The following is a 23,857-nucleotide window of genomic DNA, read 5'->3' as shown; positions in this document are numbered from 1 at the left end:
TGTGTGTGTGTGTACACTCCTGTGGCGGATATTTTTAACTTCTGTCTGCGAGGACGACAGCACTTTCTCCTCAGCTGATTGTGTGTGGAGGCCCTGAGGGAAAATGTGTGTGTGTATAGAAGTGTGTGTTTTTACTCAGTCACTCACTGTGTGTGAGTGTGTCTGTGTGAGTGTGTCTGTGTGTGTGTTTTCTGTTGGCTCCTCCCACTGGACCACAAGCTATGTGGGGGTGCTGGAGGCCGCTGCCTGGTCACTCTGCATCATCACCAGATCACGCGTCCTTCCCTGCTCTGCTGGTGACGCCACTTCACAGTCTGGTGGAATTATTAAGAAACTTCCTCATTTATAAATAAACCTTTTATGGCTTATTTGTGTATTAATGCATTTTTTTAAATCCTAAAACTTTGCATGAATGTTTCTTCTGATTTGTGTTTCTCCCCTCGACCGGACTCTTATTCTCACCAGCGTCCTTCCACTGATGTTTCTATGTCGGTGTGAGAGAAAATGGGTCAAACTGAGCTTTCGCCGGTAAACCAGGTTGCCCTGGTTACAGCTGAGTTGAACCGATAAATCATATTGTTTAGTTTCGAGCCGTAGTTGCTTCTCGCTGTTGTTTCCGTGACCTCGGAGCCCCCCCCCGAGAGCACGCGTGTTATTTTCTGTAGTGAATTGGGAGAAGAGACAGAAACGATGACACTGGATGTTTGTTTTCATTGTTCCTCGGTGGATCTGCCGTCGTGCAGAGACGCTGACGGACGTCGTACGAAAGATGAGAAGTTCAAAGGTCAAGGTTACGGTCTTCACGTGTTCTCGACCTTTTGAATCGGATATATCTCAACTCTGCCTTTAGGGAATTTATTAAAACTTTGTCGTTGTCTCTTGGACTCAAAGATGCACTGATTAGCTTTCAGTGATTAAAGGATCCTTTGATTCTAAAGAGTAAAACATGAAGTTGTTTAAAAAACGTCAGAAATCCCTTTGTATGCACAGGAAACAGCTGCCGAGCAACAATATCACCAACTGCAATCATCAAACCTCGTTACTTTCATTGTCGCCTGCATGTTCGTCCTTGACAAGAGTGGAAAGGAAGCTGAGGAAACAGCCGAGGGGTGAGAAGGGACGAGAAGTTACCTGGAGGAAAGTGTGAAGAATTGGTGTGAAGTGGAGGAGGAAAAGCTTTTCATTCAGAGGGGAAGAGGGGAAGAGGAGGGAGCGACTGGGTTTATGGGAATATTGAGCCACAAAGCGTTTATGTCAGATCAAAGCTAATCCTTATCTTTGGGAAAAGGATTCAGTAAAACCCACGGCTGCCTCGCCCCCTCAAGGGCAGGTCTCTTCCTCTGCCTCCCTCTGCTCGTCTTCCTCACTCCTTCTGCTAAAACTCCAGGATTTTTTTTACGCACTTTCCCTCGACTTTGTCTCAGCGATTCTCTGCAGAGGATCGGGGGGGGGGAGAATGGAGACGTTCATGAGTGATGAAGTGGATGATGCAGATTAACGAGGATTCACTGATGTTCTAATTCTGCTCAAGCATTTTAACTGCATCGTGATTCTTATGCAGTCAAACATCGGCCCCTGTAGCTCGGGCCCCGGTTTTCTGTCCTGACCCAACAGACCCCCGAGATCTGTCGGTTGTATCGGTGCCTCTCTGAAAGTGAACATAGTCAGGAATGGATTTTGAACGAGTTTGGAGCTGAAGTTCTGCTTCTTCACTCTGAAAGAGGTGTTTTCAGGAGATGTTACATTCAGGGGAACCTGGAGGAGACCTCGTAGGAGCTGGCAGGGATTATGTTTCATGTATCCCATCTGGTCTGGGATCGACCTCGGGTCCCCCCAGAACAAGCTGAAGGACACAGCGAAGGTCGTGTAGACCACCTTGTATTTGCTGCAAAGCTTTACGGAGATAAAATACCTAATCCTGCACCTTGCCTCTGTGCAGTTATTCACCTCCCAGGGTCACATGTGACCGTCCTCTCATGAAATCCACATGAACCAAAAGAATTCCAGACGGAATCAACTGCTCCAAGCTTGGTGTGAACACGCTCTAATCTGTCATTGCCAAATCGGTTTCCCCAGGGGGCGCCGCGAGCGGTTTAATTGCCTGCGATCTTGTTTTTGATTAGAGACCGAGATGTACGAAGCTGCAGGGAAATCAGTGGTCACCTTTTTTTCCATTCCCATCACCGCCTCCATCTGTCTCACCTCTCACTCGAGCTGTCTGCCCACAGTCGGGCCCGGAGGGAGAGCGGCTCCGTCGAGACGGCGGCCGAGGGAACAGAAAAATCGAGTCGTCTTCCGTCCTCAGCAGTTTTCACACTTGACAATTTGGGCAAAAAAATCAAATACAAAGTCGGCAGGGCCCCTGTTTGGTATTCATTGTTTCCTCGGTGCTATTTTGACAGGGTTTAATCATCTGTAAAGGCAAACTATCACAGCTTCCGCATGGATTAACACGGTAGACGTGATTATGCAAGAAGAGGAGGAGGAGGAGGAGGAGGAATAATTTGTGTATGGAGTCTGTGGCCTGAAGGAGACGGTTTAAAGAATTATCCATACTTAACAGATACTGAGGCGCAGGGTCCCGTGACCTCGCCCCCTGCTGCAGCGAGCTGCCGGCTGATGTGCACGATGTGTGCCGTGCATGTTAATGACGCCACATCGTCCATGATGCATTGTGGTAGTTTGACCTCTGTCTCATTCGGGACTGGAAGTGAGATCGATCGTCTGTGAAGTTCCATTTGTTCCTCTTCCTGAAAGTAAAGGGCCGTTACAACTAGATTCATCTCTTTAAACACGGGTGCAAAGTAACGAAGTACATTTACTCAACTGCCTGCTACTTTATAATCCTACTTCTGAAATTTCGGAGGGCTGGAAGAATACTCCAGTTTCAAATATATTCTAAAACAGTTTCATTTTTCATAATACTTAAGTACATACGATAATAGTACAGCACCTTTCCATATTCCGTCTCATTTTGAGCTTCACTCTGCTCATTAAGGCTTTTTTAAATACATTGAATACATCAGAATAATGAAATTATACCTTTATTCTCATAATAATGACTTTTCTCTTGAACATGGTTCCTAATACTTCATACAACTACCAGCAAAGGAAGCTTATTTCTTCAAAATGACTTGTTTGACTTTTTATGACTAAAACTGAACGTCTGTCAGAATTACGTCTGTCACAGACGAGGAGCTCGAAAAGACTCAAATCTGAAAAACGCTGTCGGAGAAAATGATTCAGTGGTGAAGACTCTTCTTCTGGGATTAATGGTATTTAACGGAGACTGTTCCAGGAGGATTAGTGTGAAACTCTCACAGATTAATTTTGGGACTTCATCTCAAGTCAGCACATAAACTTCCTGTCAAACATGAAAATAGAAATAAAATAAAACAATATACAATTAATGTAACAAATGAAATGTCGTTGCCTTTTCTTTCATACCTCCTCAGATTGTCTCATCAGTGTCCTCTCCTCTGTTGCAGATGGACGACCCCGCTGACGCCACAGGGCTGTGAACTCGTCGACGCTGGAGTCAAACCTCAGCTGTTCTTTCCTCACTTCACGTGGAGCCGTGGGACGTTTCTACTAGATCTGTTTGTCTGTGACTCAACGTTCACTTCAAATATCTGCTGGTGAAGATCACAAGGGACCAAAGTTTTCCTGAAAATGGAGACACTTTCCCAGGATTCCATTCTGGAGTGCCAGATCTGCTTCAACTACTACAGCCCCCGGCGGCGGCCCAAGCTCCTGGATTGCCGACACACGTGCTGCTCGGTGTGTCTGACCCAGATGCGCAGCACCCAGAAGGAGATTCGCTGTCCTTGGTGTCGCGGCGTCACCAAGCTGCCGCCGGGGCTGTCCGTCTCCCAGCTCCCAGACGACCCGGACATCATCACGGTCATCGCCATCCCTCACGCCTCGGAGCACACGCCCGTCTTCATCCGCCTGCCCAGCAACGGCTGTTACATGCTGCCCCTGCCCCTCGCCAAGGAGCGGGGGCTCGGCCTGCCGGGGGAGCTGGGCTGTCGCTTCCTGCCCGGCGGCCACCAGAAGGGGGTCACGGTGGTGACCATGCCCGAGCAGCAGCCTCTGGGCCTGGCTATGGGTCTCGAGGCCGTGGGGCTGGACGGCGGCGACATGGAGAGGAGAGTCACCGGCCCGGTGGGAGGAGCCGGGAAGGGCTCCACGTGGTCCGGCGTGTGCACGGTAATCCTGGTGGCCTGCGTGCTGCTCTTCCTCCTGGGCATCGTGCTGCACAACATGTCCTGCATCTCCAAACGCTTCACGGTCATCTCCTGCGGCTGAGGGCGGGGGGGGGGGAGGCTGCTCGGACTGACGCAGGACCCCCAAAACCCCCCCCACCCACCCACCCTGGATTCCCCCACCGGCCGTGTGCGTCTCCTCGAGGCTGGAGACCGGAATGAACTCACATCCCGGACGTCCGAGGAAACTACAGAGCGAAGCAGAGGGATTCAGGAGAAGAGGAGAATCTCAACGGTCCTTGTTCCTCGAGACTAAATGGAAATATACATTGGAAACATTTTTGAAAGAACGCTTGAGGAATTACTTCGAACCTGGTTCTGGTCAGCTGATTGGTTTCCCTCCCGGCTGATTGGTTGTGTCTGAGCCAGTTGGATTGCCTGTTTAGTTTGTGGTCTGTAGAAGTCCATCAGTTGTCGTCGTGTTGTGTAGATGAGTGTAGGTTCTGAGCTGGAGCTGCAGACCAGAGAGTCCGGACTTGGCCGCTCTCTGGTCTCCGCTGCTGCAGGAACGAACCCGGCAGGATCCACATTCGGCCCCAACTGAAAACTGTGAATCACTGAAAAGAAAGAAAAAAACTAAATCGACACAGCTTTTTACTTTATCTCTGTTTGTTTCGTACAGAATCTGTTTCTTACTCAGAACGATTCCGCGGAGTCAGAAACAGGTTCGTCAAAAAGTACAGTGGATTGTGGATTGTAATGTTGGCACGTGCCCGAGTATCATAAAGACACAGGGTTTGGGTTTGAGATATATGAATCAGATCAAGTGTGTGTTGGTAAATGATTGATAAAAGGAAAAAATGACAATTCCAGCGGCGCAGTTAAATTAATATATTTGTCTGCTTGAAAAAAAAACATGCATTTTGTCCTCAGAACTTGCAGTGGTCACCATTTTCTGACATTTACTCGACTTAACCATCGTTAATTACCAAAATGATGATGAACAGACGTGCAGGATGCTAACCGCCAAAAATCCACAGGCTGTCTAACAAAGAAATGTCTCAAAATACTTACAATTGGTGAACTTGCAACAATTTAAAAAAGAAATGTTCGACACAAACCACAACTTTACAATTTTACATTTTTAAAAGGTTCCGAAATGAAATGCGTGCACATTTTATCACATTTGATATTTAATCCGTGTCCCCTTGCTTTCTGTCTTAAAGCTAAGCTAAGCTAATAGCTCAGAATTGAATGCACATGTGCTGCTGTTTTTCTTATTTGAACTTGTTGCGAGAAAAGCCAATAAACCAAAATGTCAAGAATAGTCCTTAAAGGTTCAGTGTGTCAGTGTCACCACTAGATGTCACTATATTCTACACACTGAACCTTTCAAAGTAAAACGAAGCTAAATTTGACACAGACAAATTTGCTTTCACATTTGTCGTACTTTTCGTCCGTTTTTGTGATTTCCCACGATTTCGTATTTGACCTCTTTCGCACCGGTCGTCCTCTGAAGCCTCCGTCAGCCGCCCGCACACCTTCGACTCCTCATCTCAACACCCCCCTTCGGTTAGGAAACTGCAGGATACATGGGCTCAGCAGTGCGGTGGTTTGTGTCGGTGTGTGCGAGCAGCGGGTCAGCGGCGGGTCGGGAGTGGGCGGGCGCTGCGGTTAACGACGGACATATTGATTGATCTGGTTTCGAACCTCTCGTGCACAGAGGTGGACGTGTGCGTTGTGTTTTCACTCTCACGTGTCGACCGACACTTTGTTTACAGCGTGGTTGTACAGCGTTAACAAACAGGGTGAACTCTTTTGTACAGCAGCCTCGTCGTGTACAGAACGATTGTAATTTTTCTCTGATGATTTTGTCTCTTCGTGGACGTGTGTCCTCCGATGGGAGACAAGTGAGCACACTTCAGGGCGCTCGGCGTCGCCAGTGACACCACGCGAGGGAAGACGGTTTTAAAAAGTGTTTAAATAAACTGCACCAAAATGTTATAAATAACTACTGACACTTGTTCATTGAAAAATAACTTCTCTTCTCTTTTTGATATTGTTCTGCTCGCTTTTTATTCATAGACTTTGATTTTCCACATGAATTTCACCTTCTTAAAAAGTTTCTCCGCTCAAAAATATTTGTCCTCGATTTTGTTAAAGTTTGGTTTAATATGATTTGACTCGACATCCCGCGACATCTTTCAAAATAAAACTATCTGCCGCCAAAGCAGATTCTGACGTTTTCACACCGGAGAGTCTGAATCAAGCTTCATGTGTTTGTCCCATAGTTTCATTCTGATCAACTTCCTGTGTTTTCACTCTGCAAACCAACAGACCCAAGGTTCAGTTGGATCCAGACCCAGATCTCTTCTGGTCTGAGGAACCTTTCACACCTGAGGTTCAGGGTCTGAAGCTCCGAACCAAACAAGGTGTGAACGAGTCCTGAGAAAAATCCTCTTCACACACAGAAGAGTCTGGGATCTTATTAAATTAAGAATTTATATATTAATCCATTTTTGCAGCTGGAAGTTTCCCTGCACATGGATTTTGAAAAGGCGCTCTGCAGCTGCAGCTGGTGGAGTTCAGCTGCTGCTGTTGCTACGAGACTCCGTCGAGAGCCCGTTTGAAGTCGGGCGCTCCGCTGCCGAAAGTTGAAATATTTTTAGCTCCTGGCGCAGCGAGCTCGAAAAACATGATTTCTCAGCAATTGAGGTTGAAGTGTTTTCTTTTCTTCCGGCTCGGTTTCACCCAATATAACTCGCAGATAAAGGAAAATTCTTTCAAAAATAAAAGATTCATGAATATTCTTTTTGGATCTCTCGTGGTGTGACATGTCAGTTTTTAATAAAACATTCTTCGTCTTAAACGACGTCTTTATTAATGCTTTGATAATGTTTTATAGTTCTATAATAAGCCATTTAAGTGATTTTAGGTTCTCAGGTTGAGGAAGGTTTTACCTGGTGGTCATCATCCTCTATCATGTCAGTTCATAATAATGATTGCACTGCCTACCTGGCAACCCGACACATCATTAATGTGACATTATTGATCTGTAAAGTTTTAATTAATGTTCATTGATAAGCCGTTAATTACTACAAACCCCTTATGAGCAATACACACATTCAATCAATGCTTTACAACACTTCACTGTATTGTAATGTATTTATTAATGCTGAGTATTTGTGCAAAACTATAATAACAATCTGCCATCAAGACATTTTATTCTGTCATCCATTATTTAAACATCAGCCTCCACTTGGAAAACTGTTGTAACACATTTAAAAATGTGTTTTCATGTGATTCAACGACAGACGTTTAGAGACACCTGCCTGATGTTGGGATTCAATCTGTGATGCTCACAACCCTGAAATATATTAAAGAAGTTGATATTGATATTACAATTTGATATTGAAACTCAACGACCAGGACAAATAAAACCAGAACCGATAAATCCAGCGCTGTGCGAGAAAGTTCAGAAGCAGTAGAGATATGAACACCTTTAAAGATCGGGTTGGTAATTTCTGAAAACACTTATTTGCTGAGATCCTCTTCACGTCTCAATAAATAAAGTCGTCTGAATAAATAAGCATTTAATTAAATTTGAGAAATTGGAGCAGAACTGGATCCAAACCAGTCTCAGTGTTCAATAAACCAGATTTAAGTCGTTTACCTTCATGAATAAGACACGTTATATGATGCAATAGATTATGGGGCTAATATATGGGGCTATTATCTTATATTGTTTGTATTTGTGTGATTTTACCATTGAATGAAGGCAAAAGCTGTAAAATTCTGTTATGCACCAAAGGAATTAAGGGATAAAGTTGGATTTTTCTGTGCAACATCAAACACTTCAGAGATCAGCGAAGGTTAATGTTCGACATCCTCTTCATCCTCTGAGTCACAACATCTGTAAAACCTCTGTCCTCTGTCGTAGCTGTTTTATAAATTCAGAAAACTGTCCTGTTGGAAATTTTTTTTACGGAAACTTAACGATGACTAGAAGAAGAAGAAGAAGAAAAAGGAAAGAGGAGGTAGAGCGGAGGTTTGTCGTTTCTGTGCCTGTGTGTTCGTGAAGCTGTTCCAGTTCCTGTTGTAGTTCCCTGCTCACGTCGGCTCCGGCGACTCGAGCAGCAGCTGTTTTTGATGAACCATTAAAGCAAACTGCTCTGGATCTGAAACACCACGGCTCCGTCTCTGTTTTACATTTCACTTGTTTGTCATTGATCTTTTACACCTGGAACCGAAAATGAGCTTTTTGTGGAGAAACATTTTGACATTTCCTGCTCAAGATATAAACAAACCTCTTAAACGTTCCTGTTTTTAAAATAAATGAAGATTCTGTGGCTTCATTTGCTGAAGTCCCATATTTCACAGTCTTTGTTTCCTCTTTTCTCCTCAAGTATTTATGGATATAGTGTCAAGGAGGCAATTAACGCTCCGCAGGGACCGACTGCAGAAAAACAGCTCGACTCCTCACAGCAGCAGCTAATGATGACCGCACTCGTCACCGGCCACAACACAACCAGCTCTGCTCGCTCCTAATGATCACGTCTCTACTTTAATGATCGCACAACGCGTTCTGCAAGTGTACGAGTAAATAAAACCTTTATTATGATGAAAAGCTACACAAAACAGGGTGAAAAGCTGAAGGAGCAGGAACAGAGGAGGGAGCAGCAGGAAACACAACGGCACTCTGCGATTTGGATTGATCGATTCTTCTGTGACTGAGAACAGGGAGAATGTTTCCTGCACATTATCTGCATGGGCTGGATTTGTAATTATATATATTATATATTTAATTGTCCAAGTGAGAGCCGACGCTGGGGTCGATGTTCTGTGAAACCAAAACCTGTTCTCCTGCAGAATGAATACGTGGCGTCCTGCCGGCGGCTCCATCCTTCACCTGGATGACCTCTGTTGGGTCAAAGGTCACAAAAGCTGTTCTTGTTCACGGAGGAACACGACCACAGAGCGGTTATTCCAGTTTTTAATCATCTTGGTGTAAAACTCAAACACCTGGATGTTCACCTCCTCATTTGCATTCCTCTCTTCATCAGTAAAGTGTCGGGAACCGTTTCCTGGCATCACTGCGTTATGCCGCCACGCTCGGGGACGTCTCGTGGATTCTCTGCATCAGCTCTGGAGACTTTCATCCGTTTCAGCCCGGGAGCAGAAGAGACTCTTTCCTCATGCTGAGAAAAAGAAAAAAAAAAAGCAGAGAAAGTTATGGTTCCTATTTGTCGGAGGCAGTGTTGGGTGACAGTGTGCAACGGCGTGAATAAAAGCAATATCAATTTTTCAGAGAACAGTCCCAGAGTATGTTGGGAAACTGGAAATGCGACGGGATTAGAGGAAGGTCTGTTACCCAGCATGCACGGAGAAGGGCGAGGTTCAGGCAGACAGAGCCGCGCACTGTGAACACGTTTCTGACTTTCTGATACAAAGTGCAGAAAAACCCAGGGAGAAACTGTCATTTCAGCTTTTAGGGAGACGGATCACAGGAAATTCTGAGCTGTGCTGTAAATGGGATGTTGCTCATGTGTGAAATACACAGTTCTGTGCACGTGCCGCCTCCGGCAACACGACGTCCTGAGCTCAGCGCCGAACTGAGACGCTCGTTTGAGACTCTGCTCCGTGTTGAAGTGACGGCAACGACTTATTCCTGCAGATGTTCACGCTGCATGTTCACGCTGCCAGTCTGCTGAGGTGTTTATTTTATTATTATTATTTGAATCTGAGCCGTGGTGACGCACTGAAGACGTACATGAGACGTAGAGCTGAGAAGGTTTTCACGTCCAGAGCTGAGCGACAAAACGATAAATAATCAACACAATGTCAAATTCATCGAAAGCAACACAACAAAAGTCCAGTATACGTCGATATATTGCGTATCATTGTCCTTATGATAAAATATAGATATCCACGTTTGTTAAATTGTCAATATTGGATGGAAACTTCCAGTTATTGACACTAATAACGTAACATTAGAGAACAACCCAGTTATTCTGGCTCTAAATGACGTCACCAGAACGAGATGGCACCGAACCAATTTCTGGGATATACAGGTTTGTGCGTCTCATTCCCACATTCATACATTTTCATTTATTTCTTCGATCTGGTTAATTACATTAGGTCCCTTCATGTCGAGCTCTCGCTCCCGCTGTCGCTCGGTTTGACCCCACGACGATCAGACAAATTGAAACGTGACGGCCTCAAAAAAAAACGACTCGCACTTAGCGGGAGAACTCAGCGAGCAGACGAGCGGCGGAATCAATTCTGTTACTCGTGATCATTCCTCCGGAGTGCAGGTGATGACAGGTTAATTAGTGTGTGTGTGTGTGTGTGTGTGTGTAACTGATGGCCGCCGGGTTTTTCCGCGTAGGAAAATACCTCATTTGCATTTTGACAGCGTCCGACACGCAGCAGAACAGAACCAATCAATCCACACTCGTGAAATTCGGGAGTTGATCCTTTTCTGGGGACCAGCGTCAGTTGATTGAGGTTTTTATGACATTTTTTTTAAACCTTGTGCCTGAAAAAACAAATCACGATTAATAAACCCAGAAACTCACATTCAGAATTAAACCCTACTTTAAATAGGGTCTTTGAATTTGACGATTTATAAAAGGAGATGTTGATTTTAACTCCTGCCTGTAATAGTGAAATCACTTAAATAGATTTTGAATTGATTAGTATTTATTCAAGTATTTATTCAAAAATGCACTTTCCACTGGACAACTGCACAACAGGACGAGTGGAGACGTGTCGTCCATCTTCATAATCACATTTAAGAAGAAATGAATCCTTAGAATAAAATGTGCTCCACAAAATAAATACATTTTACTGATTATCATATATAATTTGGGTTCATGTTAATATTATAACTTCTCCATTAATGAGAGTTATCAGCATCTGAGCGTCTTTCAACTCAAAGGGAAACACGATCCTGTGTTAAGTGATGTTCACCACGTCTGAGCTTCTGTGTGTGTGAGATACAAACGTAAAAGTATAAACTTCTTCTCAGATCGTTTTCTTAAAACCTCAAAACCAGATTAATATTAAGTATTAATGATGGTTTTTTCAATCACGTGGTAAAAAAAGGTTCAAAACACAAGAATCCTCTTCGCACCAGATCTGTGTTTGCACGAGCTGCTTGAAGTTAAAACATCCTGATATTTATCTGGGTCCGTTCGGCCTCCGGCTCAGGAAATGACGATCATCACTTCCCTGATTGTTAATTTCTCCGGCCGGCACGTCCACACCACGGACACACGCGGCCTGATCCCAGTCACGACACTCCTCGCTCTGACGCCGTGACCTTTGCCCCCCGAGCGGCCCAGAAAAACAGATCCTGAACCAGCTCTGACATCTGCTGTGAAGGACGAGTGCTGCTAACTGCACAAAGTTGGAGAGCTCACCCGGGGACGGTACGGGAAGAGGGACGGGCCTTTTAATTGAAATGAACACACCGGCTCCCGTGTGTTTGTCTCATCTTCCTCACAGAGGACGTCCCCCGAGGTAACGATGGGATACAAACAACAGATGCTACGGTTCATCAACGGCGAGCACTTGGCTCCTCGTGCTTTTCTTTGAACTGGAGTATTGTTCTCTTCAAGTGCCGCTTCCTTCCTCCTCGAGCTGCAGGAACCTGAAGTGCACCCCCCCCCCTCGCTCCTGGAAACCCGCCTCTGACGTTGACAATACCCTGATTCCCTCGTGCGATCACACTTCAAGGACTTAACCACACCGGTTGACACTCGCTGCATTTTACCTCCCGGATTGACTCACCAGGCTCCGACTTAATTACCGATTTAACAGACACGTTTTTTTGGGTTTTCCTCAACTCGTCTGTCTCTCCGTGCTCGTCAGTGTCTCCTCATCTTGGAGGAGGTGGTGTCAGGGATCACAGGGAATCCTGCCAAGAGAATTAAGAGTCGGCAGAGAGCGTAGCTTGTTGAAGACGGAGCCTCTTTACTGGGAGTGGTGGAGGTGAAATGATCAGTGAAGCTTTTCCTCTGTCTTCTTACGTAACTTTTAACATCCTCGTTTAAGTTGTTTTCTGCTCAGAAGTGAAGTTGTGCAGAAAATCATTTGACGATGATTTTAATGATGCACTTTGTTCAACAAGATCAACAAGTTGCTATAAACATTTGAAAATGATTTGTCCATAGTAGAAATCTAGCAACATGAATCTTTAAAGCATGTATTTATATAATGTTTACCGAGTAACAGCGCCCTCTGGTGCCGCACGTGGTAATTATCTCTGTTGCGCTCCGTGTCCGAGCGACGACGAGGTTTTCATGTAGAGAAAAAACAAACTGGAAAACACTGGATATTACCCATGATCCTCTGCTTCCTGAACCAGAAGAGCTGCAGCTGTAGAAAAATCCACAGAACTCTGTGTAGAATTATTCATATTTTAACAGTTTCCTGCTGAATATTGGAGATAAACTGGGGTTTTTAATAACTTCTCAACTCACTCAACCATCAGGTGCTAATTTCGCTCTAGATAAAAAGGAACCAATCAAACGTTTTCCACCTTCACCTCCTCTGACTCTCCCTGATTTCAGCTGCTGAGGCTCAGTTGTTTAAACCTTTATTTCCTCCCGACTCTTGTCTCCTCCTCACTCCATGAAATCTCAGGTGACCTCCGCTGACACCAGATCTCCGCCAGCGGTTCACTCCACTGAAAATGGCTCTTTTCCCACACTGCACCTGTAATTACTCAAATCCCTGCTCCTCCGTCCTGAACGACCCTCAGACGCTTCCCTCTCTTCCCCCCCGACGTCCTGCTGGGCCTCAAATATCAGACATTTTCTCCTCCAGCTCGTGTTGATCATCTGTTCACAAGGAGACACAAGCTGGATAATATCCGTCCTGACACCTGCTGCTTCGGTTCCAGGTGCAATGTCAAATTTCTTCTTCTTTCCCAGATTCTTCAAACTCGTTGAAGACGATATTGATCGTCAGGTGACAGGAGAGCGATTAAGTGAAGTTTTCTAGCAGCAGAACGCTTCATCCTCAATGAGATTGTTTCTTGATTAGATTTGTGGCAGGTTATTTGCGGTCGGTGGTGACAGGGCTGTGTGAACCAGGATCGACCTTGTGGTGCATGTGGAAGGAATACATGAATCAATGTGTTTTTACCTCAGTAAAGTGGAATCTGGATTTAGTTTGCACACAAACGGTTAAAGCCGCCTCGCGTGTTGTGATATTTATTTACTGAAATGAATTCCGGTGCCGTAGCAAAGCGCTCGCTCTCCGTTTCCGACACGTTTGCCGTTCGCCGACGCTTTTCCTCGTCCGTCCCATCGGCGCTTTAATTTATTTACTCACTTATTGATTCAGATACTTCCCAGCGATGCATGGCCCTGTGCAAATGATTGGCCCGCACGCTGGAGTATTGACTGGAGAAACCTTTTATTGTGCCATCATCACGCAGGCCTGCGAGCAGCTTTCTGCAAGCGGTGCATTTTTTAAGCTCACAATCATAAAAGGCAGACAAGAAAAATGATGCACACACAAACACAAGCAACCACCTGCATCCCTCCACACACACACACACACTCACGCACTCACACACACACACGCACACACACACTTGTTTCTTTCATTCCCAGTTGAAATGAACCGTGCACTGAGGCTCGCTCAGCGTGAGGCCGCCCGCTTTTCTCCGCAGCCCCGCTCCGGCTCGTCTAATCTATCAGTTGTGGAGAAAGCGCCAGGGCAGCCATTTTCACTAAACCAACCCCCCCCCCCCCCCACACAGTCAAAGCCATCAGCCCGCCCGCCTGTCTGTCCCCATCTCAGACTTCAACACCACACACGAACACACACACTCACGAGGTTACGGTTTGGACTTGTGTCACCTTTTTACTAGCGGCTAACGTTCAAATCGGATTCTACAAATAATCTTTAACGCTTGGTTTGGCCACAAATACAAATTCTTCGAAATATACAGAACTTAAAGAAAATAGGTTTTACACGAAGTAAGTTGATATTCAAACGTGTGAAAGGCTTGAATCTGCCACCACAATAAACAGCAGCGAGAATCAGCAACGTCAGAAATGTCCTGAAATGCATCGAGTGTCTCTTCTTTGTTTCCTCTCTTCTCCCCAACAGCAGAAACTCTTTCAGCGGCTCTTTCCACTGGAATGCAGGAAACGTGCGTTTGACGAGTTTCCTCCTTTAACACACGCATCAGAACACGAACAGTGTTTGAAGACTCGTAATTATCCTTTGATCAGACGGGCTCAACAGGAGGGAGCACAGATACAGCAAATAGCCTGCGTGCACGGCAGCAGAGATAAAAGAGGCAGAGAACCACCGAGAAGCTCGAGTGTTAGTTCGGCTTCTGTTCCCAGACACTGAAGCTGAAGATGATTTAAAAGACATTAGAGTTATGATCCATCCAATGAGGCATATGAGCAGATTCAAGACTCCATTCCCTGCACATCCTGCAGAGGTCGTGACTGAAAGCGTCTTCGGGTGTTTGGGCCTTTTGGAGAAGTCAGGTCCACCTGAGGCTGATCAGAGATTTGATTCATTGTCGTATCTGTAAATCTTGTGAATTAGCAACTCAACGGTCAAGAGGAATTTCTTCATTATTAGGTATTGAAGCACATTTTGTCTCTTTGCTTCTATGAAACAAAGAAAATCCTTTTTTTGTAGGTTTAAAAAAGTGAATTTTAAATCTCTCCACGGTCGTGTTTGTGTGGAACATCTGTTTCAAACATCTGCCGCATTAATGAAAGCTCATTTATTTCATGTATCATCTCATTTGATGTGAGAGGCTCTTAATTAAGTTATCAGGCAGACGACTGAAGGTCTCACAAACAACCTGAGACGTTACAAGAGGCCTCGAGGGCAGCGGGAAAAAGTCACATTCAAATCTACTAATATTCTCACCTGAAAAACAGGAAAATGAGAATATTCCATGTTTATTATCGGCTGCGTGCACAAGGAGGCTCAGACCACAGACTCGTATACGACAGTGAGTTACACACCCCGTCTGTAGGGGGAGCCAGAGTTTAGCCGAGAGAGGATCTTGCTATGACCTGCTTTGCCCGCCCTTCTCCCGTGTGTGTACGTCTGGAGTCTTGATGTTTGCGATCCAGAAATATCTGTCTGACAACCTACACAACGAAGTTCTGTTTTTCAGTCTCCCATCAACTTTCTGCTGCGTATTTATTCATGCGTCTGTAACTTCTCTGCAGTTTGTCCTCACGCTGACCCGCAGCCTCGCTGGTGTCGTAACGACACACAACGACACACACTCACGGCCTCACATTGACCTTCTGAGACCTAGTTCCTCCCGGGGAGAGGAGCGACGCATCTCTCGTCACCTCTGACTCCACCGAGTCCAGTTGAGTCACGACCTCTCGGACAAAACTCCCCGGACAGATGTGAGGACACGGGAGCCCGACCCCCGCTCCTCTGTAGTTCTGTGCTGATATTTCCACTCGAGAGGAGAGAGAGGAAGTTTGAGCTTCATGTGTCGCCTTGAAATCGACTGAACTTGTCTTCCCCCGCCATCCCGGATCTTGCTGGAGGGCAGTGCAGCAGTTTACACGCCTGAATAACCTTGACGCCGCGGTCTGAGGCATGTCTCTATCTGCCGTGTGTCAGGCTGATGCCGGGATGAAGGTGGATTTGAGAGGGCAGAAATCGTGAGAAAGCATCTTGTCAGGGCCGCAGCGTAAACACAGCAGCGTGATGCATATTCCCAGGATGAGACACATTTGTTTGGAGTATGACCTCCTTTAATCCGTCACGCCGACGCAGCCTCCCCGGTGCATCTATTAGGGCCGAGAGGCAGAAACAGATCGATGGCCTCAGGGCCGGTAGAAACGGAGCCTGAAACAGGTCAAACACAGTCGCTGCTCTCATGAGTCACAGTCGCTGCTGCGGCGGAGAAACTGTTTACAAAAAGAATCAAAAGAAAATATAAAGCAACTGCGGCAATAAACCTGAGCAACCAGCAGATTGTTCCCGACTCAAAGGGCTGTCTCTCTGCTCTGGTTTGTCCCAATCAAAGTGAATCCTGAAGCTCAACTGTCAGGACACATCTCTGTCATTTAAACCTGAAAAACTCAAAATGAGACTTTCAGATTCACTTCATCTGCAGGAAGTCGCCTCCGCACATTCTCCATCTCCTACGAAGTAAAGTGAGCCGGTAAACAAGACGCTCCTGCCGGAGTTCAGTGGATTGGCAGCTACGCAAGAACAACAGGGACCGGAGCCGGCGCTGCACCACGTCCCTGCTCTGATTTGACAAACACTTCATATTTACTTGCTCTCAGCTCCGCTATCATTTCCCCTCCAGTCCCTCTGCTGCTTTTTTCTATTTGGAGAAAAGTGGCGTTGGCTGTGAGGGTCCTGGATTCTTAATACTCTGCGTGTCACGTCCAATTTGTCAGATCCAGTTTGTGCCATCGTCCCACACTCTATATTTCCAGTCAGAGCAGAAAAGAAGCGTTGGGGCTTCTTCTCCTGGGATGAAGGAAACAAATTGGTCAACGTGAAGAAGATGAGACGGGAGCTATCAGGGACGGGAAGCAGATCTTTTTCATTCAGCCCTCTCTTTTCTATCCGCTGCCTTATTTGACATCTGTAGTTAACACCTCGCGGATCATAGCTCACCTCAGTCCGCCTCGCTGCCTCGTTTCAAAATCACCAGCGTCGGTGTCTGTCACCGCCGTTAATAATAAAATGTGCAGAGCAGGCAGGACTGAAACTGCACACGGGCGAATTCTACAGCGTCAACAAACATCTTGAAAAAAGTCGGCGTCTTGAATAATTTTGAGTCAGAACAAGAGAAAGCAGGACGTGATCGTCGCAGCGTCTCCTGAGTGTTTCTGCAGCGGGACGCACGACGATGCTTTGATGTTGCCTTTGATGCGTTTGTGGCTCCAGGTTAAAGTGACTATCAAATAAAAATGTGCCAGTTGACAAGGATCCAAATAAAAGATATTTTCAAGTATTAATCAACAGTATTTTTAAACTTCATGTCAATTTTTCCAGTTGGTACACGGCTTCAAGCATCAACATCTGGATCTGCCCTGGATGTTGGTTTTTATTCCCAAAACAGTAACGATAAAGAGGAAACTGATCCAAAACGTAGGAAAAGAGAATCTGAAGCTGACACTGTCACAGAAAGACAAAGTCCTGATGTATTTACTGTTCATACTTTGACATAAATGACGTCCTTTGAATGTAATATACCGTTCAATCTCTCAAATTCTAAGGTTATCCACTCGTCCTCTTATCTGTTAAGTGCGTGGACTCTAAATAAAGATGGACGACACGACAAAGCGAAGCCAAATGATGTTGATCTCTGATTCTACACAAACAGCCACTTGTCCTCCAGATTAAACTGATCAAAGATCCTTTAACAACGAAGGAAACCAAACGAACGAGCAGATTATTCCTCTGAAGTCGAGTCTCGAGTGTGAAGTTACTGTAAAAAACCTCCGAGACTCTGACGCTGCTCCGCTCAGGAGGCGATCGGTTCTCAGAGCAAAGAGCCGACAGCAGACGCTCGTGTTTCTGCTGCAGCTTAAACAGATAAAGTAAAAAAACTACCCATCGCTGCACTGGTGAGCTGAGCGGGGGGGGGGGGAGGAGAAGAGGAGAAAAGAGATGGAGGGTATTCATATGAAAGAAAGTGTGGAGAAAGAGGAAGAAATGGAGACACGGATAAGAGGAGGATCAGAGGGAGAGAAAGCCCTGCAGCACTTTTCAGTTTCGCTCTCTAACTCCTGGTGTCAGACGGACCTGCTCCTCTCTCCTCGGCCTCCTCCCCCCCCCCCTCAGTCTCCAGCAGAGTGTGTTTTTCCACTTGGCATTAGGGGATGATTCACTGGGTCTGCTGCGGTTTACCCTCGGCAGGATTAGCGCTGGAAGGCTCCTTATTATCTTCTGCCCGTTTGAGCTCCGTCGTCTGTTCCGAGGAGCAGCGGAGCTTAAGACAAATTACCCCCCCGGTGGCTCTGGGATGGCACCGCTCCGGCCTGGATACGGCCCTGCAGGGAGAGGCTGGCAACGGGGGGGGGGGGGGGGGGGGGGGGGGGGGGGGGGGGGGGGGGGGGGGGGGGGGGGGGGGGGGGGGGATGTGGAGGAGGAGGCTGCGAAGGGGCGTCTGGACGAAGAGGGGCTGTTAGAATTTAATTTATGAGCAGGGAAAGGCACAGAGGAGGAGAGACACTTCAGGACAGGAGCTCTTCATGTTCCTGACAAATGTTCCTGACCAGAGATTAATGGTGAGAAATGACAGGAATAAGGTCAAAGAGAGATCAGAAGCTCCTCAGCAGACTGGAGGAGAAGGAAACCCAGAGAATAATGAAAAACTAAAACATGATTCCATATGGACTCATTTTGATTGTTGCTGAATGTTTAACTCTTGAACTCTGAGAAAAACACGTGAGAATCTGCTGGAGAGAAGTGGACAGAGACAGTGAAGGTTTGAGTTTCCAACAAATCAAATGAATCCCACACAGTGAAAACAGTGCTTCTATAGGTTTGGTCTAATTAAGAGAACATAACATTGAGTTTTTCAAAGTTTCTACACATTATAAACACAACAGAACAACACAGGCGAGGAGACAAAAGAGCCTGAGCGAGTGTGAGAGGTTTAAATTCACTGAGTCCAGCTGCAGAGAATCTGTGTGACGAGACGACTCCTCCCACCTCTGCAGAGCACCTGTCCACAGGGTCCACGTCATGAACTCCACTGGGAATAATCAGTAATACACCTAGAAAAGAGTTAGGATTCTTAAAATAATCAGAATTTGGAGTTAAAGTTGCAGAATGCATGTATTTGTGACTTGTAGGGGAAGCTTTTCTCAATAAGCTTCTTCCTTTTGGGTCTTAAATGAGCACAAATGTGTATTTATATGTTTTTATGTGCACTTTCACTGTGAGTAAAAATAAAAGACTGCACCGGGAAACACTGGAAGTTCAAATATCCAAGTCATCGTGCTTAGTTAGAGGTGGAAACGTCATCAATAAACGCAAAGTGCAGACAAATAAATCACATAACATGAAGCATGTGACTGTGTGGATAAAGAAACTGTAACTTTCCTCAATTTAATACATGAGATAAACATAATAAACATAATAATAATCATGTTTCAGCTTTGTTTTCTATATTATTTTAACGTTGAACCTGTTGTGTAATGGTTTAATGGTTTTGCAGATTTCCTCCCAAGTTTGACAGAAGACACAGGAGCTTTAATTGAACTGAAGTCAACCCACTGAGTCTGATCGTCTCCACGTGAAGTGAATCGTGTTGACGACTCCTCACCTGCAGGGAGACGTCAACCTGAGCTGCTCAACAGCAACCGAGCCAATAAAAGAAATACGATAAATAAGAAGAATCACAACTTGAAGCCACATGAGCAGAAACAGCAGGAAATGCATTTATCCGTGAAGTGTAGAGTGATTTAAAAATTACACCCTACCGTCGGGTATTTATTTTAAATATTTCTTTCTTGGTTTCTTTTCAAGAGATTTCTGTGTTTTGTTTTGTTCACTTTAGAAGAAGTGAACAAAGCAATGGACAAACTGCTGTGAATCTAAATCTGATCACAGAAATGAGAACAACTCCACCGTGTTCGACGCTCCTTTAAAACACTGATTATAAAACTCTGAATCATAAAGATTTGTAAAACCTGTCGAGACAAATGAGAGAAGAATCCCCCCCGAGTGCAATTGAAGTGTTCGGCTCAGCGTGCCGGCGACGACGTGAAGGCGTTTCGGTGAAAATCCAAATCTGTGGAATATTATGGGCTCATCTTCTGTGCAATTTCACCGCTGAACGACGCCCAGCAGGTTCGGCTGAGCCGCAGGTTTCAGACTGACTCCTCTTCTGTTTGCTTTGACAACGGAAATGGAAATTCAAAGTGGTGGAACATTTCAAACAAGGGCAGATTATTGTTGCTCTTTTCTTTCACTGTCCACTTTTGAATGTCTCCTCATCGTAACGTCACTCCCTCTGTTCCTGCCCCTCACTGGTGTCGCTGGGATTGGCACAAGCAATTAACCAGAGCCTGATTATAAATGATTGATTCCCACATGTTGGAGGGATTCTGCAGCTTCCAGGCTCCAGGTGCAGCAGCCGAGCGTCTGATCAATGCTGAGCTTTATCTCCGCAGAACAAAATAAATCTCACAAATTAAGTAGTTTAAGGGAAAGTGTGATGAAAACTGAATCATCTGCGGCAGCACTTTGGAGGACAATTTGGCAAATGATTGCAAATTTAAATAGCGACTTTATCTTTTGAAGGACTAGCGTTTCTGTCATGCTTCAGGGGGTTGCGTAATGTTCTTTACTGCCAAAAGAAACGGTTTATTATTCCAATGGAGTCTGAAAATGTTCCCACCGAGATGTGGAGGGAGGATCGTTCTGCTGCCGCATCACCGCTGCGAATAAAACCATCAGTTCCTCGGCCGCAGGAGCTTCACAGACACAGAGGCGACATAGTTTTGAACCTTTTTTATTAGCAAGAATACAAAAAAGTATCTACACTCACATACCACGTACTGTGGCATGACTCACCACATGGATTTCAAGTAGAGTCGATCGAATTATCAAAATGTTCCCTCAGTTTTCAAAGTCCTCGTTCGTCTTTTGGTGTTTTGTGTTTTTCTTTTCATCCCAAAAATGTCTTTGTTTTTTTACTGTTGTCCTTTTTTTACATTTGGCACTTAATGCAGATTATCATCGTCTCTGTCGTCCACGGGTTCGGAGGATTTAGAAAAAGCGACACAGTGTCTCTGACGGGACGGATCGAGCCTCGCCGCCGTCGGACTCTCGTCGGCACGGCGGTGGATCCGAGTTCAAAGGCGACGCGGTCATGTGCTCATCCAGGTAGGCTGATGCATTTTGGGTAAAATCCGACCGTCTGCTGCAATAGAAAATATCCAGTTCCATCAAAAGAGGTGTTATTTTTTTTTTTTAAATGGCTTCCCTCTTCTCCTCCTCGTGAATGAGCTGCTTCATGAACAAAAACAAACAAGTACAATACAAAGAGCTTTAGAAATGATACAAAACCAGTAACACAATAAACAACGTGACAACCTGCATCGTCTGGAGATGCTTGGAAAAAGTTTTTTCTTAACACAGACAGAAAACAAGGGCAGTTTTTACATCTCGTATGTTACAACAAACACGTGATCTTTTCGAGACCTCCTCACGTAGCTGCGGTTTAAGTACAGTGTCGGTTTAAAGTACCAAAATAAGTTAAAAAATATAAATACGGCACGTGAAACACATAAATTAAAACCTGCCACGAATGGAATAAAAACCGACGACTCCTCGCTTTGTGTGTCGGCGCCGTGGGTTTGAGTTGAACGGCGGATTTTCAGAGTTTGTCTCCCGAGCTGCTCTGAGTCAAGGTAGTTCTCGTTCTCTTGGTTTTCATCTCTTGGCATAAATCGCTGCACACTTTGAACCAAAGGCGCTCTGCCTGTGCCCGGGTCAGGCGGGGGAGCTAACATGTGCTTTGACGCCGTTCCTTTGTGGGGCCCCCGCGAGGCTGCCAATCCAGCCCGTCTCTGAAGCCCCGTCTCTGGGGGAGATTTAAAACCAGCTCACACTGCTGCTGCTGCCGCTGCTGCTGCTGCTGTGGGCATCTCAGGCCTCCGAGGCTGTGGAGAGTCGAGGCCTCGGCAGGAATTCAAGTGCCAACAGTCGTGGATGTGTGACGTAAGCGCTTTGTCGTGTCGTCCTCACACATGTTCGTGAAGCTTCTCTGACGTGTTTCTGTCTGTTTGTCTCTTTTTGTCGGTGCAGTTTGTCTAAGATGTTTAAAAAAAAGGCAAAGGTTTCCGGAGTTCTACCACAGCGGGGGAGGGTTTGTCTCCAGCACGCCGTACATCTCGGCCAGTTTTTTGAAACGGGGCCCCCAGTCGTTGAGATAGTCGTACTCGTGGTCGGTGTTCGAGGCCCCTGATTGGAGGGAGCTGAGCGACTCCGCCACCGAACCTTCGCCCTCGTAGGCGTAGGTCTGCAGGGAGTCGTAAGGGGGGGCGCAGGGGTCCACGTCGGCCTCCAGGAGCTTCGCCAGCACGTATCCTTGAACGTTGCTGTCCCCGCTGCCGCCGCCGATCACGCAGGCTTGAGGGACGTAACGCGACAAGCTCTCGATCTCCGGCAGCATGTCCTGCCTCATCTTGCCCAGGTGGTTGTGCGCCTCACGTGGGTTCCACATGGCGCCGATATCGAAGGCTTCCGTGTCCTCCTCGCCACCGCCTTCGTCGTCGTAGCGCACGATGTTCTCGTGGACGTTCTCCTCCTCGTCACACAGGAAGGGCTTCTTACGATGGGTCCGCAGGGAGAGCATGAGAAGAATCATCACTGTGGTGAAGACAATAAAAACACAGTCAGTATAATGTGGAGACGGGAGGAAGAAGAAGAACAGACTTCTTAATTTGACAAAACTTTTACATTTACAAAACAACACGAAAGAAACTCTGTCTCCTTTAAAAGAACTAATCAAATAAACTAAAATAATTATTTTCTGCATCATAAGTTCTGGGGCTTTGTCCGTTCACGCTTTCTAAGACCTGCAGGCTCCCTGGAGACTGTGAGAAGTTTCATCCGACATTTAATCAGATCAAACGTCCTCTGACACGGGGCCACTGGCTCCTCCCTGCACGCCATCACAGCAGCCAATCACGACTCACCCAGCAGGACGAAGATACAGGCCAGGATGGCGATGAGGGCTCCTCTGCTGAGGCTGGCGGGAAGGCTGTAGGCCTCGGCGTTACACGACATGACGTTGCCCTCCTGGTCGCAGCTGCACACTCGGATGGTCAGCGTGCTGGTGCTGGTCTGGACCGGCTGTTCGCCGTCGGAGATGAAGATGGGTAAATAGAACAGTGTCTGGTCCTGCTGTGACCAGCCGCCACGTCGGGTCAGGATCCAGGCCGTGTTGTCTGGAGGGAGGCGAAGACGTCAGGGACAGGTTCAGAGTAACGAGCTTATCAGAGTTCACCTTCAACGACCTTCACTTTAAACTGATCCTCAGATTTGACCTCAAACTCAGCACAGTTTTAAAGTAGGAAGATAAAGATGTGACGATTCAATAACATCTGAGATTAAGTTAAATATCTGAGATTAAGTTCCCATACCGGGAGTCGAACCCGGGCAGCCTGGGTGAAAACCAGGAATCCTAACCGCTAGACCATATGGGACATACAGGGTTGTGTGTGTAGATGAGAAAAATGATTAAAAAAGCAACAAAGAAGGATTAATAAGATTATTAATATTGAACATATCTAAATGGCAACAGATTCCATTCTGCACTTCCTGCACATGACAGGTTCTGAAGAAGATAAGATGAACAGATTCTGAGACATGTGAGTAAGATAGAGGACAGAAGTGAATTACTGGAATTCACAGATAAATATCATCTTAGATTAAGTTCCCATACCGGGAGTCGAACCCGGGCAGCCTGGGTGAAAACCAGGAATCCTAACCGCTAGACCATATGGGACACAGATAGAATTATTGATCTACTAGAGAAACTCGACTAAACCTTCTAGAGATATTAAGTCAGAAGCTGCAGCTCGGACACCAGAGTTAGAACCAGGATCGGACCTGATGCACTTCAGTCTGTGACCTGCAGGAATCGTCCTGTT

The 23,857-nt window shown here is 46.0% G+C and overlaps 2 protein-coding genes and 2 non-coding genes across 9 annotated transcripts in view; 1 reads left to right on the top strand and 3 right to left on the bottom strand.

The window, feature by feature from the left end:
* Window positions 1-4,462, top strand: part of rnf152 (ring finger protein 152) — a 32,857-nt gene extending 28,395 nt beyond the window's left edge. For all 4 annotated transcript variants that reach the window (XM_034572239.1, XM_034572242.1, XM_034572241.1 and 1 more), the window contains exon 3: window positions 3,489-4,462. In XM_034572239.1, the coding sequence (XP_034428130.1) occupies window positions 3,673-4,311 (639 nt within the window). In that variant the 5' untranslated portion in view covers window positions 3,489-3,672 and the 3' untranslated portion in view covers window positions 4,312-4,462. The remainder of the gene's footprint in view (window positions 1-3,488) is intronic.
* A 17,219-nt stretch (window positions 4,463-21,681) lies between these two features.
* Window positions 21,682-23,857, bottom strand: part of LOC117753825 (cadherin-20-like) — a 36,906-nt gene continuing 34,730 nt past the window's right edge. For 2 of the 3 annotated variants that reach the window (XM_034572238.1, XM_034572237.1), the window contains exons 11-12: window positions 22,901-23,152; window positions 21,682-22,571 (exon numbers count right to left, since the gene is read on the bottom strand). In XM_034572238.1, coding sequence (XP_034428129.1) covers window positions 22,051-22,571; window positions 22,901-23,152 — 773 coding nt within the window. In that variant the 3' untranslated portion in view covers window positions 21,682-22,050. Of the gene's footprint in view, window positions 22,616-22,827; window positions 23,153-23,857 lie in introns of all 3 variants that reach the window. The other variant, XR_004612314.1, reaches the window with a different exon arrangement.
* Window positions 23,339-23,410, bottom strand: trnae-uuc. The gene has a single exon. It is a non-coding gene; the product is annotated as a tRNA-Glu (tRNA).
* Window positions 23,641-23,712, bottom strand: trnae-uuc. The gene has a single exon. It is a non-coding gene; the product is annotated as a tRNA-Glu (tRNA).

Source organism: Hippoglossus hippoglossus, chromosome 20 (assembly GCF_009819705.1).
Source record: "Hippoglossus hippoglossus isolate fHipHip1 chromosome 20, fHipHip1.pri, whole genome shotgun sequence".
Lineage (NCBI taxonomy): Eukaryota > Metazoa > Chordata > Actinopteri > Pleuronectiformes > Pleuronectidae > Hippoglossus > Hippoglossus hippoglossus.
This window is presented reverse-complemented; position numbering and strand designations above follow the sequence as displayed.